General features: G+C 35.9%; 1 protein-coding gene across 3 annotated transcripts in view; it reads right to left on the bottom strand.

The window, feature by feature from the left end:
* Window positions 1–20,422, bottom strand: part of LOC150110194 (katanin p80 WD40 repeat-containing subunit B1-like) — a 351,290-nt gene that overhangs the window by 116,726 nt on the left and 214,142 nt on the right. For 2 of the 3 annotated variants that reach the window (XM_090392102.1, XM_090392114.1), the window contains exon 13: window positions 8,159–8,206. The exons of the other annotated variant lie outside the window; for it this stretch is intronic. In XM_090392102.1, the coding sequence (XP_090248228.1) occupies window positions 8,159–8,206 (48 nt within the window). The remainder of the gene's footprint in view (window positions 1–8,158; window positions 8,207–20,422) is intronic. 3 annotated transcript variants of the gene reach the window in all.

Genomic DNA, 20,422 nt, shown 5'->3' with positions numbered 1-20,422 from the left:
GCCCGCATGCCCACTTTTGCCAGCCCTGTATATATATACACACCCTCTGTCCAAAAAGAAACCGAACTTTTCGAAAATAGAAGAAACTAGTGCTGCCATCTGTTGTATCATTTTGTTGTCAAAAGTGGCAACCTTCATTAGTGTTGTGTCAACTGCTTATAACATTTGTTTCATTAGAAGCTGAGTTATAGTACCAAGAGTGACAGTATGTTTTGACGAACAGTCGGAAAATGAGTTTCAAACAGAGAGCTGTGATTGACTTTTGTGTTAATGGTAAAGGTTTTACCAAAACATATCAAATGCTTCAAAAAGCGTATGGTGATGAATGCTTATCCCATACTCAAGTTTATGAGTGGTTTAAGTGATTTCAAAGTGGTCATGAGACGCTTGAGGATGACGAAAAGCCGGGCTGTCCAAAAACTGGACTGAGTGAAGTTAATATCCAAAAAGTGCGTGATTTCATCAAAAAAACCCAAAATCGTCCATGATATTGATTGAAGATGAATTGGGGATTCCAAAATCAACTGTGTACAACATTTTGACCGAGAGTTTGGGCCTTTGTAAATTGAATTCGCAATTTGTTCCCCACAAGTTTACCAACAACCAAAAAAATGTATTAAATTCAATGCTGCAAGAACCTCATTAAAACCGCTAGTAAGGACTCAAACTTCCTTGAAACAATCGTTGCTGGTGATGAAACGTGGTGTTTTGATTATGAGCCCGAAACAAAAGGGCCAGAGTGCTGAGTGGAGACCACCAGAAGAGGGGGCATCCAAAAAAAAGTCGTTTGGAGAAGTCAAAAGTAAAGACAATGCTGATTTGTTTCTACGATTCCAGGGGCATTAAAGAATTCATTCCGCCTGGCCAAATGGTCAATGGTGAGTTTTATCTCGAAGATTTGAAGCGATTGATAGCAAGAATTCTTCGCGTACGGCATGGATATCGTGATGCAGGCAGCTGGTCACTTTTACATGATAATGCACCATCTCATTGTTCAAACATTGTGAGACAGTTTTTGAGCAAAAACCAAGTTTGTGTGTTGGATAACTCGCCGTATTCACCTGATTTAGCACCCTGTGACTTCTTTCTCTTCCTCCGACTTCATTTGCCAATGAAAGGAAAGCGATTTGCTTTCCTTTCATTACATTGAAAACGTTCAAGCGGTAGTAACCACGATCCTCAACAGTATCCCAAAAACCGATATAAAAAACTCATTTAATGAATTAATTGACCATGCCAACTGCTGCATCAAAGCTGAGGGAGAGTAAATTGATTGAAATAAATTATTTGAATAATTATTATTGGTCCGTGTTTTATTTTCTATCAAAAGTTCAGTTTCTTTTTGGACAGAAGCTGCGTATATGTATGTGTGTATGTATATATATATATATATATATATATATATGTGTGTGTGTGTGTGTGTGTGTGTGAAAAGGAGACCAATAAAGGTTGAAACCGGTCTGAGTAGTGACCCCCCCCCCCCACCCATAATGTATAACAGTATACATCTTCTAGTGAGATGTGTTTTACATTATGGGAAATACTAAGAATAGTGATCAGAGCTTTACCCACCTTTACAACAAGTTGCCCTAGAGTTGCGCTACCTTTTAGACTTGAACTACGTTCAGGCACAAACTTAACTGTTTTGCTTACTTGGGAGAAGGAGTAAAAAAAACCAAGTTTATAAAATTACTTGGTATCCTTATATATGTATATATATATATATATACATATACACATATATATATATATACACACATACATGTTCAGGAACATCGACTCAGTTGTTATGATATATTTTAATAAAAAGATTTAATGACTAAAACCAAGAATAATAGTAAGGCTTTATTAAAATAAAAACACAACTAATTTCCGCTTTTGATAGCCTTCTTCAGGTTCTTCTAAGAATCGGAAACAGTAATAAAAACACTGAAGTTTAAAACTGTGAAGCACAGGAAAATTGCACTACATAATTGACATGAAAAAACGTTGCATTTATGTTTAAGTTGTTCTTACAATCGTGGCATTGTTTGTTGAGTGCATGCTTGCAGAGTCATTCAGTCTGCTGGGATAGATCCGAAAGCATCTTTCATTGCCATGATGAGTTTGAAAGAAAAATTGTGGAGTCCAGAGAAATCATCCTTAATTGTGAACATTTAAATAACAATTTGAGCTACAACATCCCTGATAGCCACTCTGCTGTTGTTCGGTACTGACATTAAATGAATGAGTAATATCATTAAGCATGAGCTGCAGAAAATGAAAATGTCCTGTAAACAGAGGTGGATGAATTGGAGGTTCTCAGGATATTGTAGAATCTCAATGTAAATACAGCTGCAGGATTAGATGGATCAGCTCGCATTTAAAATATGTAAGGGAACTGGCAATACCTCTGACTAGGTTGTTTAAATCTCAGTCTGAGAGAGTTCCAAGGATGTGGAAAGAGGGCAAATTAATTCCCTTGCATAAGAGAGGTTCTAAGACTGCAGTAGCAAATTTTAGACTAATCAGTATCTCAAGAGTGGTGGCAAAAGTACTAGAAAAATTGATCAAAAAGAGAATTCAGGACTGGGTGTATAGGAATATGATACTCTATGAGATGGCTTTGTGAGGAGTCAGTCATGCCTTAAAAATTTCTAACTTTTTATACTAGAGTAACAGCAAAGTTGGATAAAGGAAATGGCTACATGATGACACCTGGATTTTGCAAAGGCATTTGATAGAATACCATATGGTACTCTGTCACTCAAATTAGAACAAATGAGGTTGGATATGACATTTGTTAGATATATAAGATGATAGCTGCTGGACAGATATGAAAAGGTGGTGTGCAGAGGAGAAGAATACAGATGAAAGCTAGTGACCAGTGGTGTGCTACAAGGATCAGTGCAGGAACTACTACTGTTTACTTTGTACATAAATGATATAGGAAATAACCTGAAAGGAAATATTCAGTTGTTTGCTGATGGTGCAAAAGAAGGTAGAGTAATAATGAATCAAGGCAATGGGGATAGCTTGCAGGATGATTTAAATAGCTACTAAAGAAAGAGCCATATGGCTTCATTTCGACGACACAAAATTAACCTAAGTTTATGAGAATACAATCCTCAACATCAGATCAATTTTACAAAACTTTCACAATAGTTTTCACAAACATTCGACTTTGAAATAATGTTGGATCTAATATCCACTTTGCCTATGTGATTTAAATAGGCTATCAGAATGAGCAAAGATAATGGGTGTCAGTTTAATGTGAAGAAATGTAAAGTTATGCATTTTGAGATAAATAGATTACAAGCAGTGTACCACACTGATGGAACTAGAGGTTTTAGGGTGGTGGTAGGCATAGAGTTGAAGTTTAGGGGACACATCGCTAAGGTAGCCCATAAGATTACTTTGCTATTGAAGAACACAAACAAGTAGAAATAAGGAAGTTGTTTTTCCTCTTTATAAAGCCTTGATGTGTCTACATTTGGAATACTGTGCTCAGGTATGGTTTTTCTGGGCTTCTCGATGATGAAGAGGAGCAGAGAGGATTCAGAGGCAAGCAACGAAGATGATGAGTGGTCTGTGGAATGTTCCCTATGAGGAGATTGAGGGCAAGTGTGTGGGCTGCAGAAGTTGGTTATAGGCAAAAAAAAAGGAAATGAATGTGATAGAAACATTTAAGTTACTTAAAGGGTTTTATAGAATTGATGCAGGAGAAATGTTTCAGTACTTGGCTAGAAGTGCAGAACAAGAGGTTAACAAGAACTCCTGGAAGTTGAGTAAAAGTGTTAGTTGGGGGGTGGGAGGACTAGATTTTTGCCTGGAGAGTTGTGAATGAATGGAATGGGTTGCCAGAGTCAGTTGTTAGCGCTTTGTCTGTTAATGGATTCAAGGAGAGGTATAACAGAATGCAATAGTTTGGGTCTCCTGTGATGAGTCTTCAGACTCCATGGAGTTGCCCAGATAATAATAATAATAATAATTATTATTGTTGTTATTATTTTATATTGGAGGGATCATGCTTGGAGAAACTGACTGATGAAGCCAAGAATCTTGGAGTTAGGGTGGATAGTAATTTGAAGCTCAAGGATCACATAATAGCAAAACTGCAAATACAACTTAAGAGGATAACTGCAATGTTGAAATGAACATTGACATGTTTTATAGGAACGATAAGGAAGTCGTTTTTACAAGGTCTTGATCCGCAACCTGGAGTATGTGCAGAGATTTGATCTCCTGGGCTCCAAGAGGATAAAGAAGCTGTGGAAAGGCTAAAAAGAAGATGTTTTTTGAAGGAGGTTGTAATACAGATGATATTGAGACGAATCGAATGTCAATTATGAGGACAGATTGAAAGTATATGGGTTGCTGACACTGGTAGACAGGAGAAAGAGGGATGATATGAAAAGGGTCTATAAACTTCTGAAAGAGTGTTCTAGGATATTGGTTAATGAAATTTTTCATCATACGGAAGGTGAGAAGAGGATCAAGGAGGAACCCCATGGAAGTCAAGTTTGTATGCAGTTTAAAAGGGGTATGGAGCTAGATTTTTCTCTCGAAGAGCAGTCCATGGGTGGAACAGTTTGGAGCATGCATGCATCTAGTGTGAGTGATGTTAAGATACAATATGACACTCAACGCTTGATGTAGGGCCTCCCTAAATGAATGAATTCCTGGACGTCTCTGATGTTATCATCAGGAACCTCATTTTGTATTACAATACACTGAAGTGCAGGGGGGGGCTATCTTACAGGGGAATGATGATTACAATACAGTTCTCTAATCACAGTGTTTTTAAAGATGGATAATGAAGAGAAATTTTGAATTATCCTGATTCTCAATTAAATACAGATAATTGTTTTTATAATAAGGTGGATATGACAGTTTTTTTTTTTTTTTTAGCCATCATTGCATGACACCTCCACAAAGTCCAAGGTGATTATTGTGGGAGCATGCTACTATACACCTACCTTGTGCACTACTTAATCTTCCATTTACACACACCACCACCCACTAATAGTATTTTTGTCTGTAATTTTCATGTGTTCTCTGACCAATTCACTTGTATGTAGGATGAAAAATGCAAGTTTCTGGGAGGAAAAAGAAAACCTTTTTACCACCATATGAGTTTGGCTAACCCTCCTTCAAATGAAAAGTCCACAAAAAAAAAACCTCTTGTCATGATGAGAATCAAACTGGTTTTTGTTTTCTTTTTTTCAGCTGAAGTATGCAGTATCCCAATGTTCTTCCCAACTGCACTATGGAGGTGCTATTATATCTTAATTTTCTTCTTTTTGCCTAGTAAATTTCTCCTAATCTATTCACTACCAGTGAACAAGCTGACAAATATTCATTTTCATGATACACATTCCCTCTCCCCATTTCTTACCCCAAAAAAATTACACTGGAGAGAATGAGGTAGTGCAAATTTTCTTGCTGTGAATTTAACTCTCTCTCAGTGTGTGTGTGTGTGTGTGTGTGTGTCTGTTAAAAATATTGAGTCAATTTCCACATGGACAGTAGAATGAACACTTAATGGCCATGTCCAAATATACTTAAATTTTCAAAGATTATATATAACTGTCCACAGGATTAGCCTAGTGGCTATGCCCCTTGTAACCATATGTCTGGGGAAGGAGTGTCCTAGGTTCGATTCCTGTCATCGACATGAGGAGCTTAAGGCTCTTTCTCAGTCATAGCCAAGTTAGCCAGTATTGGGTGTGGACAGCAGGCCCCCCCCCCCCAGTTTATTTGGAGCTTTTCATCCCGACCAGGCAAACTGGCCCCGGAACACACACACACAGGGATTACAGTCATGAATATCGCTCATTAGGAGGGGACTGAACCCGTCCTAAGGGATGGTTGAGAAGGATATGATAGGAGGATGTATAACTAATCTTCATTGCTAATAGCAAGATTCAAACAATAGTTGATCACTCTTACAGTGTGATCTTTCAGAAGGAACACTTCCATCTGAAAAAATTGATAAAGCATTATTATGGTATAAAGAAAACCAAGAGAGGCAAAAAATTCATTTATTAAACTCAATAATATTTTGCCGGTTTTCTACCCAACATCATCAGAACACTATAACTGTGATAGGTATGTAGCACTAAACTAAATAATTGAGGAAAACAATGTAAATTGTAACTGACAACAAAACTAATGTCCTTACATGGTGCCTGCTATGGTTGGGTAACCATAAAGTTAATTTAGAGAAGTTGGGCTATAAAGTCTTAAAATGATAGTCTCCCATATCTTTGGTAAATTAATGCAAGTGTCCTTGTTAAGGTTGGGAGAGTGCTTCATAGCTGATGCTGATTCTAAAAAGTCTCTCAGACCTATAATGACTTCTATGTAATATCGATGTCTTCCTCCATCTAATCCTATGTGAAGGAGTATCCAGCACATGGTCTGCCAGTTCTAACTTGCAATACAAATGATTGCAGATAATCGATCTTTAGGAGAATGTATGTCCGCGCGGTTAGCCTAGTGGCTTTGTGCTTCGTAACCATATGCCTAGGAATGGAGTGTCCTAGGTTCAATTCCCGTCAACGACGTGAGGAGCTTAAGGATCTTCCTCAGCCATAGCCAAGTTAGCCGGTCTTGGGCGTGGACAGCAGGGTTTTTTCCGCCAGTTTATCTGGTGTTTTTCATCCCGCAAGCAGGCAAACCGGTCTGAGGACACACGGATTACAGTCAGGAATACTGACCCAGCCATAGGTCTGATTCGTCAGCCTACGCCGGTTCCAGAGCCCGGATAAAATTTGGGGCGACTAGATGGTACTGTGAACTCCCGTAAAAAGGGGAAACGCAGTATCATCACACAAATTTATTTATTTAGGAGAATGTATGAAGGTATGAACATTATTAGCCACTCTGAATGTAAGTTCGTAGATACCACATGCTATGCTAGTCATAATTTTGAACGTTTTGAAAACTAAGCACTCATCTACATTTTTTGACACATCTTAACAGCCAACATCCTAAAATTAAATTCACCTTAGAAAAAGAAAGTAACAATTGTCTCTCCTTTTTTAGATACACTAGTGATATGATTTCCTAATTGACTCATTATTCTCAAAACACTTACTTACCAAGCCAAAGATATTTGTCAAATGACACAGTCCTTGAAACTGAGCTCATGTACCTTTGCAAAAACTCTAACCAATGGCTACAGCCCATATAAAATAAATAAAATAGTGTATGCACCCCATCTCTCCTACACTCAACTCACAGGATCACAGCAAAACCATCCCCATCCCACATTGAGGATACAACAGAAAAAATAGCCAGATTTCTCTGCAAATATGATCACCATGCCACTTTCAAAACATTTCATTCTGCTAGCTACCTTCATACATTCTCCTAAAAAATCAACTGTATTCTCTTGAACATCCCAGAGCACAAAGTTCCTTACACCTGCAGTTTAGCCTACTTGGGACAGCAAATGTTAATAGGTAGATCAGTTAACATTTGCCTTGAAGAACATAAAAATTACATATATGATCATCTGAACGGCAAGTCAGAATTGGCAGATCATGCTCTGGATACTTTTTCACATAAGATCAGATGGAGAAAATCATTTATATTATATAGAAAGTTATAAGTCTGTGAGACTATTTTTAGATTCAGCATTAGCTATGAAGCACTCTTCCAACTTCAACAAGTATGGTTATATCAATTTAGCAAAGATATTAGAGACTTATTTTAAGAGCTGATAGCCTGACTTCTCTAAATTAACTTTATGTTTATGGTTATCCAACCCATAAAGGGTGCCATTAGTTCTGTTGTCAGTTACAATTTACTTAGTTTAATAAGTGTATTTTTTACTCTTGGTGGTATTGTTTATACCATAAAGCGTTACTTCATAATCATCAATGACACCCATATGTATCTATATGTATCCACCTGAAAAAGTGTAGGTGAATACACTGATCATTGCCAAACTTAAACATAATAAATATTAAAAGTTTACATATAAACTACCAAATACAAAACGATAATATCAATAAAGAACTGTAAATAAAAAACAAAAAAACATGCATAATTTATCAACATCAAGCTAAACTTACTAATATTTATATTCAATTTATTTACAATGCATAATATATTTTTAATAAATATTTTAAAATTTAAGTTCTAAGGGACAAAGGAACTTCATGCATACCATTTAAAGGGACTGGGAAAGGTATGGTCTTGGGTGGGGTACGGGACACTATGAAAAGTAACAACAAAATGGTAAGATCTACAGCAAGTAGGTCCATGCATCAATGTTAACAAAGAACAAAAACAATCATTATAATAAAAAAAATGAAATCAGACCAAGATCTATTAATTCTTAAAAACATAGCTTAATCAGATTTTGCACAATATTTACAAAAGCCATTAGATATTATCAATGTACTTCATAGCCCAATCAGGTTCTACATCACTGAAAACATGCATGATAACATGCTAATTAATAATACTAATAAAATTTAATTTAATATCATCATACATAACAGCATAGACTGATGCACATTATATAAAGTATATAATATATATATTCTATACTCAGTGTACAGCAGTACAACTGAAATTGTTTTAGTATCAAGTTGGAGTTTAATAAATTTATTAAAATATACAGTTTATTTCCATTTTCCTTTGTAACTTTAATGTCCACAAATCTAACTGGGCTCCATTTTTGGAATTCCAATGACCAAGATGGAAGAGAAGCAGAGGTATCTGTTGTAATGATTTAAAAACAAATCATTCATTCATTTCCATGTTTTCTTAACCAGTTCTCCTTCCAGGTGCACTGTTGAGATGACTGCTCCTCTAGGTTGATTTTTTTTTTATCTTGATTTGATTTTTTTTTTATGGTACAAAGACATCAAAGGTCAAACTGTTCCAGGATGCAGGTCACAGCATTACATATGCTAACTGGTTAGTAAGAGAATCACAAACATCCATGCCTTTGGTGGGATTTAAACCTAGAGCTTCTTGGCTGGAGAGCAGATATGTTAACTCCTCAAGGTAATGAAGATCAGTCACATCCAAGTTTCATATCAAGTGAAATTCTTTCCCCCCCCCATCCAATTCCAGCCATTCACAACCTTGTACACTTTGATACTATAACATGGTCAAGTGGGAAGATCTCAGACACTGTTTCCATTCTCTATATCCACATACAAGCAAACTTTTACAGAAATTATCTATTTTGGAATGGAGGTTTCATTCCTTGCTCAGTTCAAAATTGCCATCCTATATCCAAGCCACAGTTTTCCAAAATATGTGCAAGAGTAGTCCAAGAAAAGAAAACAGCTTATTATAAGTGGTTTGAAACAAAAAATTTCAGCATCATTCAGCCTACAGGGTTAGAGAAACAATTATTAAAAGGCTAAGCTTGACCTTGTTAATGCTAAATGTAATAAACTGGTCACCTGTTCCAATAATAGTCGTGCTTCTGGTTCATCTCAAAAAGCTATTGGGTGCAACTTTTGTCCATCTGTGTTTCCACCTCTTTCTCACCTAAATGATAGCATTGCAACTACAACATCATCTAAAGATAAATTTGACTAATTAGTATCATTATTCTTATCCGACGCCTTCTTTACCATGAGCGTTGCAACTGCTATAGCTTCTTCGTAAGAACATATCAGGAGAATCTTTGAATTTTTATTCACAACCTGAATACCAAAAGGCTTCTGGTCCTTACAGAATCTCTTACCAGTTGTGGTCAAGAGATGTACTCCTAAACTAACTCTTGTTCTTTATCATTCCAAAAAAGGATGACAAGTGTCTACCATCAAATTACTGACTTATTGCTCTCACCTCAAAGTAACAGAGGTGACACCTGGAGAAATGTCAACTAATCAGTGACCACCAATACAAATTTTGCTAATCCACATCCACAGCTGATCTCATGGCTTACATTACCCACCTCTAAACATGTGATATAGAAAGGTTTTGAGAAAATTGTGCTATTGTACTTGACATTTCCAAGGCACTTAATAGGGTCTGGTATTAAGGGCTTCTCAGCAAGCTGCGACCTACAACTATCCTTCTGTAATTGGATTACCAGTTTTTCTCAAGTAATTCACTGTGTAATGGAGGAAGATGCTAAGTGATCTCTCTTCAGATTTTCTGACTGATGTAAGTGTTCTTTAGGGCTCTATTATTTCACCCACTCTCTTTCTTATATATACATCAATGTATATATAATATGACCTGCTCTCACTAACTTCAAACTCTATCAAGTTTTGCTGATGATAGCATTCTACACTTGGCCTGCTCACATGACAAACCTTGTAGTGCTTAAACAACTCAGGCTAAAAGATCATCTATAATAAGTTTTCTAAACAGTGATCTCCACATTGTCCTTTATTAGGACACCATTTGGAAGCACTAACATCATCTTCAATGCTTCCAAAACACAGTTTTGTCTGTTTTCTCACAAAAACTTAGTTCTTCTCCACTTAGCTCTGATAATGCTCAACTGAACAATCAAGACCAGATCTCTTCTCTTGGACTGGCCTTTGATCAGTCCTAGAGGTTCTGGTCTTAACCTTTCCAGGCATAATCACATCTATAGCATCTTCAGTTTCGAAAAAACTTGACATCCTTTTTTGCTGACATTACTTCTCTTCTGTCTGCTTACTCTGTAGCAATTTCAATTCCACCCAACCTTGTGACATTTGGGATGGTGCACCTGAGACATCTCTAAATATTCTTGATGCTGTTCAGAAGTGAGTCGTTTGGTTGATTGATGACTGCTCTCACGCACAGACTGTTTCGGCAGCAGCTGTCTCCCACAGTGACTATACTATCTCTGATTGTCTCGCAGACAGTTTCTGCACTATGTCTCTTCAACAGATTTCCATGAGTGCTGTTCAACTAGTAACCTCATGATCCCCATGTGTCTGCTAAACCAAGTGACCAATAACTAGCTAACATTCTTTTTACGGTTAAATTGCTTATTCATTAAATCTGCTACTCAAAGTGATTGTTTATTCAATCTATCCCAGTTCTGTGGAACAGCCTTCCCCATGAAATATTCCTCAAGGACAACCTACAACCACTAGCTTTTTTTAAAGAATACCAACAAATTACTTTGCTCTTTATCCCAGCCCACACAAGAATGATTGAAAGAGACAAATGGGCAGAGTAAACAACAAACAGGCAACTCCATAATCTTCTCAAATAACAATTTTCTTTTTTGCATTGCATCTTCAACCCAGCAATTTTTAATTCTTCAGTTATAATTTTCTGTATTCACAAAAAGCTTTAAGTATTCAGGCTTTAAAACTAGTTTAAAAATAGCAATAACAACTTGTCTAATATTCAGTCTGCCTCATTACATTAAATTCCAATAATTTACTAATTAGGTCTCTGAATAAACTGTAACACCACACTGACTCATAAGACCAATCTTCAGGATTTATATCCCTTTTCTAAAAGCAATAAGAGAAAAGTTTACCTGTAGGTTTTTCAGATTTCACTCTCCTCAAAATTGACAAACTTTATGTCAAAATTAATGCAGCACCAGAAGAAAATTTGCATTCTATCATAAATAGACAAATCCTGTCTTTTAGCAAGATCAATCTCAATATATAAGTTATACCCTTATTTAATGCTTAGAAGAATTCTCTACATGCAAGGGTTGAACAAAATAATGGAAACAAGTGCATTAGTGATTGTACTGAGAGATAATTCATATTAAAAAATTGGAAAATGGAAGACTTCTCTGACTTTGAAAGATGACAAATCATTAGTGGGTGTTTGTTTAGCTGGAGCATCAGTGACAAAAACTGCTACATTATTAGGTGTATTGAGATCAGCAGTTTCTAAGGTTACGTCAACATACAGATCACAGCAAGACATCAAAGAGAAACAGTGGGCAAAAATCAAAAATAACAAAGAGATTGTCAGACACTGAGAAGGATTGTTTCGAAAAATCACAGAACTACTGCAGCACAGGCAACAGCAGAAATGAATATTCATCTTACAGAACCTATTTCCACAAAAACTGTCTGATGTGAGATTCGTAAATCCAATATTTACAGTAGAGCTGCAATTGCTGGACTTCTGATTACTGAAAAGAATACTCAGATGCATAAACGATTTTGTCATAACTGTCAAACCTGGACATTAGAAAACTGGAAATGTGTGATATGATCAGATGAGTTGACCGTCATACTGTTTCCTCTTACATCAGAACAAGTTTACATTTGGAGAAAACCCAAAGAAGACTACAATCTAGAATGCATGGTTCCAAAACTAAAGCGCATGAGAGGAGGAGGATTGCTGCAAGTGATTATTTGGGCATTTTGGGTAATCCAGTGCACCCTATAATGCAAACCTTATATCCAAACAACACAGCCAACTAAACTTAAAAAAAAAGCTAATCTATTAGATATGTCCTTATAATGTAATTATGTTTTTTTTTCTTCAGAATTGTAAACATTAAACAACAAAGCAAAATGGAATTGTTAAAATTTGTAGAGAAGACAGTGGCAGATTATCTGTTAAAGTTCTTCACACTTTTTTTAATAAGATACAAAAATCTCAGAAGCCTGGAAAAATGCAAAATAATTATTTACAAAAACATGAAAAAAATCAAAAATCATTCCATTTATTATTAGCAATATACAAACATTTACAAATATATTAATTAACAAAACAATGTATCAGCTGGAGTATATACAGTCACAGGAGCAGCATGGTTTACATATATTACAGTACCGGTGTTCATACATTCTCAGGCAAATTATGGCAAAGACAAAATTATTAGAAATGCAGTGGATGAGAAAAGCTGAAAAGAAAATGGAATGGAGGAAACTGGAGAACTTCATTTAGCAGTGGACTGATCCAGGTTGAAAATGAAGAAACATTAAAGCAAGCCTAAAGTGGCTTTATTCCTCCTAAACAACATCTCAAGTCTTTGACCTTAAAAGCTCGCCATTCACCATTCTAAAATCAAGATCAATATACAGGATTATTGTTCAAGATTAATTGTAATTTGATCAATACGAAATTTGCTATGCAGGTCAAATAAGCTAGTTAAGATATGTCAGAATACATCAAGGATCTGAAGAAAATAAGAAAAAAAATCAGGATTGTTTTCAAATCAGCACACGCAACAGCCACTAATGCTGGTGGCTGTTGCGTGTCAATGTACACCAAAAATGGTGTACATTGATAACAATTTCTTCATAAGAACATTCAAAGAGTAATCAGAAATGTTTAAAAACCATAATCTGTATTACAAGAAACAAGATCTGATTGTACACCAGGTTTGACCATCTCTCATTAAAACGTGACACACATTGATCTTGGACATTCTACACATTTCACTGTTAGCATCATAATACAATGTGCAACATGACATCTAACACTGTTAGTCTATAATGCACATGAAACGATTACAGATAAAACAAATTGTTCAACCAACAGTGCCCATGTGAAACATACCACACTATTCCGAGTATGCCTACCATAACCTATTCACAGTATGCCTCCTATGAAATTTTGCCGAAAAGAGATCAGAAAAATAATCATTAACCTTGATACCAATAATTCTACTAGCTCAGATGGTATTTTCCCACTTGTACTAAAAGCTATGTTCCAGAACTTATATTCATCTTGTATTAACTCTCTTCAAGCTGTCATACTCATGTGTTATCAGTCCAAAAGTTTGGAAGCAAGCTTTTAGCTAGCTTGTTTCTTTCTTTTTTCTTTTTTTTTTTTTGGAACATCTTGAATTTACCAAACCACTATCTTATAGCATTCCTCCTCCTCTTTGTGAACAGACTATCAATTCTGTTCAGGTTGTTCACTGCAGGTAATGGTGAATGGTTTCCTTCAATGATATCCTCTCTCTGATATCCAATCCTATTCACAGTTTTCCTGATGACAGAGTACTGTGTTAAATTCTGAATGAAACTAAAATTAAATCCATTTATGTTTCATTCAGATTTAACATGCAATAACATTTCTGGGGCCAATATTGGTATATCAGAAGAAATAAAGCTAATTGTAATTCATAAGCAATTCTCATTTTTTTTCCACAAATTCTCATTTTTTCCCCCTCCAATAATGTGTGTATTTCAGTCTATAAATCACCACTGCAAGCCACTTGAATTCAGCCTTTTAAAATCTTCGTATATAGTTTTCTTTTCAATATATTCCTTATTATTATTATTATCTGTGACCTCCAGGGAGTCAAGGACTCATTGAGTCTATAAATCATCCAAACCAGCTGTCATACCTTCTCTTAAATTCATTCACACTAGATGCACTCACCATTCCTAAAGGCAAACTATTCCACTCACTCACTCACTGCTCTATAAGAGAAAAACTTAGCTCTTACTCCTTTTTTGACTGTGAACAAACTTAACTTCTATGGATGTGTTCTCTCCTCACCTTCCATATAATGAAAAATTTCATCAGATGATATTCTATAACACCCATTTAGAAGTTTATAGACCTCTATCATATCATCCCTCTTTGTCCTGTTAACCAGAGTCTGTAATCCACACTCGCAATCCATAATCCAAATATAATCTTTGTAACTTTTCTTTGCACCCTTTCCACAGCTTATCCCCTTGGAACCTGGAGACCAAATCTGCACACAGTTATCCAGGTGTGGTCTTTTCAAAGCCTTATGAAGAGGCAAAATGACTTCCTTATTCTTACATGTCAAGGTTCACTTCAATATTGCAATTATCCTCTGAGTTTTATTTGCAACTTCTGCTATGTGACCTTTGACCTTCAAATTCCTATCCACCATTACACCAAGATACTACACAAAACTAAATAGTGATTATTTCGAATTTCAGTATGCCTTGTATCCTGAACCAGCATGAAGATATCTTTATAAACAATAAAGAGCAAATAAAACTACTACATTTTTTTTTTTTTTTTTTTTTTGTGTCCTCTCTCCATGTAGATTTGTGCATGTTTAGGTTGGAACATGACATTAGTGATAACCAGTCCATCCATGTCTTTAACAGAAATCCAACAGTAGGAATTGATATTAATTCCTACTCAACTGTTTAAAATCTCCAACAAGGAATTGTTGGAGGACTAATTTTCCTTTGGTCTGCTTTTTTTTTTACAAAAAAGCAGCAGATTGTCTATGGCACAAATAAGTTCATTGCAAAAATAAGTTTATCATACCATTCCCATTTTGTAATTTGCCTATACCACTAGTTGAAAATGTCTGCCTCCATCTTTTCTTTAACATATGATGCTGTAATGCTAGAATATAACATCACATATTTATTATTTAGCAGAATCTCACCTGTTTTAGTTTTCTTTGTCTTTATAAGATCAATTATGTTGACATGGTACTTTGTAATTCTTGTGTTTGACTTCTTTTCATACCCTGATTGATACCTCTTAAAATTATAGTACATGTTTTCAATTCTGCTGACAATAATGACTGAATTTATTCCAGTATCTGGCTTTTCACCATTTGCTCTTGCAATGTCCCATCCAGAATGAAATTTCATCTTTTTTTTCTTTTTAAGCCAATACAGAATACAATTGGGTTGGAACAGTTCCAAATTGCAGTCTATCCTCATTCCTTTAGTACCCTGGTGGATTACCAACAGAATGCACCATATGAAGGTGGATGTGAGGACTAAGACATTAGAAGCACAATCCACAGTCAGTTTTCTGCATGGTCTAAAATTTCTTTGGACCCAGCTTAACTCTGTGAGGTGAGTGAGCAAGTCCCCTTCACAGCATATACCTTCTACCTATTCTTCCCAAAGTCTTCAAGTGACTCAGTCTAGCTAATTTTACACACAAGTTTCTCTATATTTTTCTTTCTATTCCCAAGAGCCATAAATCTTTTGTATGACTTTTTATCACTGGCTATTTAACTTCCTGTGTTAGCTGGAGTTCTTATTTTAATATTTACAAGGTGAAGGATGTAGAGCAGCTGCATGAAAAATATAAGACTTAGGTCAGGAAGGTGACTAGCATAACAAGGAAAACAAAATTAGAATACAAGAAGATGTTAGTGTGATTCAAGGAAAATTTTTAAAAAATTCTGTTATTACAACATGTGCCTCCTCCTGCTGGCCTGCAGGAGGAGACATAATTGTTGAGGAATGACACTGTTAGATAAAAATAAGAATCAAGTGACTGATGCAAAAGACATAGTGGAGTTGTTTAATAATGATCACTTTATTGCTGTATTTCACTCTGGAAAAGTATGTTTTATTATTGCCAGCCTGGTTGGATGAGTGGTTAGCATATCTGCTCTCCAGCCAAAAGATTGTGGGTTCAAATTCCACCGTGGGCATGGATGTTTGTGATAGTCTGTGAAAATAATAGTGGTGATGGTGGACAGTAGATGCCGTTGGTATAGATGAGGCGGTTTGTGGATGAGGTTGAGTGGTGGAGACGGAGAGCTGTAGAGTAGGTGCCCTCCCTCGATGAGTCTTAGGACTGGAGGTGTCAAATAATAATAATAATTACCAGAGGGATGGGGAGAGAGTTCAAGATTCAGAAGCGCATGAGAACTGTGTTTTAAATATTAAGCATTCTAGACTTAAAAGGCAGTGAGACTGTGTTTTTAAAGTATTTGGTCAGTGTTTTAAGAGAATGTCCCAAAGAATCGACAGTCCCATTGACTTAAGTTTTTCAAGAGTCTGGCTATGGAAAAGGGGCCCAAGGAGTGGAAGACGGGGGTAAGACAGCACGATTATGGAAGTGTCAAACTATAGATCAGTCTATGTTTTCTGCAGTATTAAGATTTTCAAAAAAAATTTGTGGAAGATCATATACAGCATTAGACAGATGAAGGTAATGTTATCTGTGAGTGTCAGTGTCAACATGCATTTGTTAGTATGCTCTTGATTCAAGAATCTAATTGCCTTTTATAATCAAGTAACAAGAGTGGTTGATGATGAGTGGGAGAGGAAGGCTTATACTGCCAGTTTTTTTGGATTTTACAAAGGCATATGACAGGGGGGGGTGCCACATGATAAGCTGATATTTAACTTAAAGCATATGAGTTTAGATCTAAGTAAGAGAGAGCAGTGTCAAGGAAGCAGAAGGTCACAAATGGAGTTCTGTAGGGTTCAGTACAGGGACATCTACTATTTAACCTTTATGTCTATGATATTGCATGGAATGCAGGGGGGGGGGAATTCAGATTAGAACTATACTAGAGGAAGTGAGGAGGCACAGGACCTTTGGGTGATGACTGATAGAAATTTGGAGTTTAGAAGACATATTGCAAAAGTGTTGAAGGCAACCCAGAGGACTGCTGCAATATCAAGTAGGACACTGACTAGCAGAGATGGAAGAGTAGAGATTCCATTGTATAAAGCACTAATCTGATCACATCTGGATAATTCTGCTCAGATCCGATCACCAGGGTTTGAAGGGGATAAATTAACCTTGGACAGGGTGCAGAGGCAGATAACAAAAATGATATCAGGACTGTAAAATGTTAGTTATAAGGAAAGACTGATGGCATGTGGACTCAGAGTTTGATGGATAGAAGACAAAGAGGTGATATTACTGAGACTTTTTCATACAGATCTTTCATCCATAGAATAATGAGAAGGAACAAGGACAAAGGGGACATCCCTAGAAGTTAAGTGAAGTGGTGAGTAAGAGGATGAGAAGTGACTTTTTTGTGCATGGAGGGCAGTTGAATCATGGAATGCCTTGCCTGATAGGGTAGTGAGATCATGAATGATGAAGAACAGTTTAAGGAATGGTATGATAGGCTGTGTTGTCTACGATGGGCCTCCCATGATGAGTTGTGACTTCATGGTGGCCCTAATTAATAATACTTCCATGGCTGATTCAATCAATGTTTTCTTCTGCTTTTGAGACTCGGTCTCTAAAGTTTGATTTTATTTTAAGCTCATTTGTTTTTTTCTCCAATAAAACATAGAGACAAGAAGTTCTCACTGAGTTGTTCCACTTTGATTTCAAACCAAACATCTTTCAGATTTCAAATTTTGAACAATACAAAAATGCGTAGGAAGCAGTAAGGATATTAACAGAAGTTAGGAGAATTCCCAGCATGTTAATGGCATCTAGTAAGATATTGACTGATTTAATTCCAAGGTCAAACGATACTGCACAATGATCTCAATTACTATCGACAAAACATTGTAGACAAAATAGTTGTTCACTACATTAATCATTGGTCTCATACATACAGCAATCTTTGTTCCTACACATCATTTAAACGTACCAGCAACTGGATATTTATATAGTAATAGTAACTGAATTTAATGCCATTTATCATATAAATAAAATTACTGACACAATTTCTTACTTAGTAGCTTTTCAAGTAACAGATAAAAAAAATTAATAGAGAATACAGTACACAAGGGAGTAAAGTAATGGAACATGGAGCAACTTCTGTTCTCATGAATGAATGGAGAATTGAAGTAATGTAGAATCTGATTGAGGATTTCCAAATATCAAGCAAAATTAAGCCTTAATTCCTATTTAGGATTCTGTGTAAGTGGATAACCTTGCTTGAATCTTTAAAGTGATATGTCAAGAAATTTTTCCAATATTAGCTGTTGCTGTTTCTCACATTACTTGTCATTTACTGCAGCACTTCAATTTTCACCTATTCCAGCAGAGAGCAAGTAACGTGAGAAAAAGAAACAGCTGATAGATAATATAACATAATTAACACGAGAACAGAAGTCATTCCACGTTCCATTATCTACAGCTCCTATGATACATTTCAATATTAATTCTGCAGAGAACTGGCCAGGCTCCAATCCTCAACTGCTTGTGATGCAACTTGTTAGTAGGTATCTATCTGGATATTGAATGAATGAGGATGGACTGACAATTTTAGATTTAGCTGACTAAACTGCATTCAGGATTGCTTAAACAAAACCAGTGATAATAAAGCATGATAAAATTTCATGCCATTTGGGATGTCACCATTAAACAAGTTACCTGCTGTTTCATCATGGAACCAGAGCAAAGATGAAGAGTCAGCTACCACAACAAACTGAGCAGCAGCAGAACTGAAAATAGGTGCATTCAACATGAGTATCAACACTGAAACCAGCAAAAGAATTCAAGAAATGCTATGTCGACATAATTGGTGAAACAAAGACATTAAAGATATAGACTCTTCTATGATGTTATATTTGGGCAACAAATGGTCAGGGAAAGAAAGGAAAAGCGATAGTATTCAACATTACTGCAAGGATAATCTTCTTCGATGGAAAGCAATATCAAATAGCGTGATATGAACCGACATTAAAATAAGGAATTTTGAATCATTACAGAATACATCAGAGAAAAAAAAAAAAGTTGGTTTCTTGTTGGAGATCTAAACAGCAGAGTATGAAATGAATACTAAACATATGAAAATGTTTTGGACAAATTCGGAGAAAAGAGCACGGCCAATAATAATGGTAAATGCATGCTGAATTTTTATTCAGGACATGAGTACACAGGGGATTAGTAATAGGAAGTGATTTTGACTTTAGGTGGGTTAAGAATGAATATCATATTGAAAAGAAAAATATGTAAGAATATCTAAAAGAATTAAAGTCAAGCATTTTTCAGAGGTGAACTGTAGATTAAAATACACATATGTTAACCAAGAAAAAAAATGCAAATTTGGAAAAACACATCTTGGAGACTCAGTGGTAGACGACCCTGAAGAAAACATTGATTGATTCAGCCAGAAAGACATGTGCAGTTATTAACTAGGACAGAAAAAAATTAGAACTCCATGGCAGACTCAAGAAGAAAGCACTTAAAGTTCCTAGCAAATAAGTCAGCATATGCTCTGGGAGAATACAGAAAAAATGTAAGAAAGCAAATCAGTGTTAAAAAGGCATGGGTAAACTTTGGTAAAGAATTGTACATTTTCTTTGGTGTGCTTGGCTCAGTGCCTATCATGGCCAAGTAACTGGACTTGTATGAAACCTAATTAATGATTTGAAACAGCAGTTAAATTTTTATCTGCATGGCACAGTTACAAGTGTTGTGGCTGGTTTGCTCATTTTCCAAGATGAAAACCCCAGAGTTTAGTTGGAAGTAAAAAACTCTACCACCTCTGTATGAAATTGGCTAACTCATCTTCATTTGAAAAGCACTGATAAAAGTTCTTTGTGTCCTAGAGAGGTCTTTCCAACTAAAAGGCATTATCAAAACATGTAGCTAACAGGATCCTTGATTAAAAATACAGAAGATAAATATCAGGAAGAAAACAAAATGTTGTGGATGCTACTGAAAAAGCTCAGAAATAGAGGAGAGAAAGTACTGTAAAAGGAGTTAGAGATGAAAATGACATGAAACTAAAGATATGCTAGATATTTGGAAAAGAAGAGAAAAGTGGTAGAATATATTCAAGAGGAATGAAATCAGAAGTACGTACTGATGGCTTTTTCTACTAGAGGTAGAAAAGCCATCAAAAAACATGATATTCAGCCTT

The sequence above is a fragment of the Typopeltis vanoorti genome, chromosome 1, assembly GCF_054136105.1.
Source record: "Typopeltis vanoorti isolate ZY-2024b chromosome 1, IOZ_Tvanoo_1.0, whole genome shotgun sequence".
Lineage (NCBI taxonomy): Eukaryota > Metazoa > Arthropoda > Arachnida > Uropygi > Thelyphonidae > Typopeltis > Typopeltis vanoorti.
Note: the sequence above shows the minus strand (reverse complement) of the source record. Positions and strands in the feature narration are given on the sequence as shown.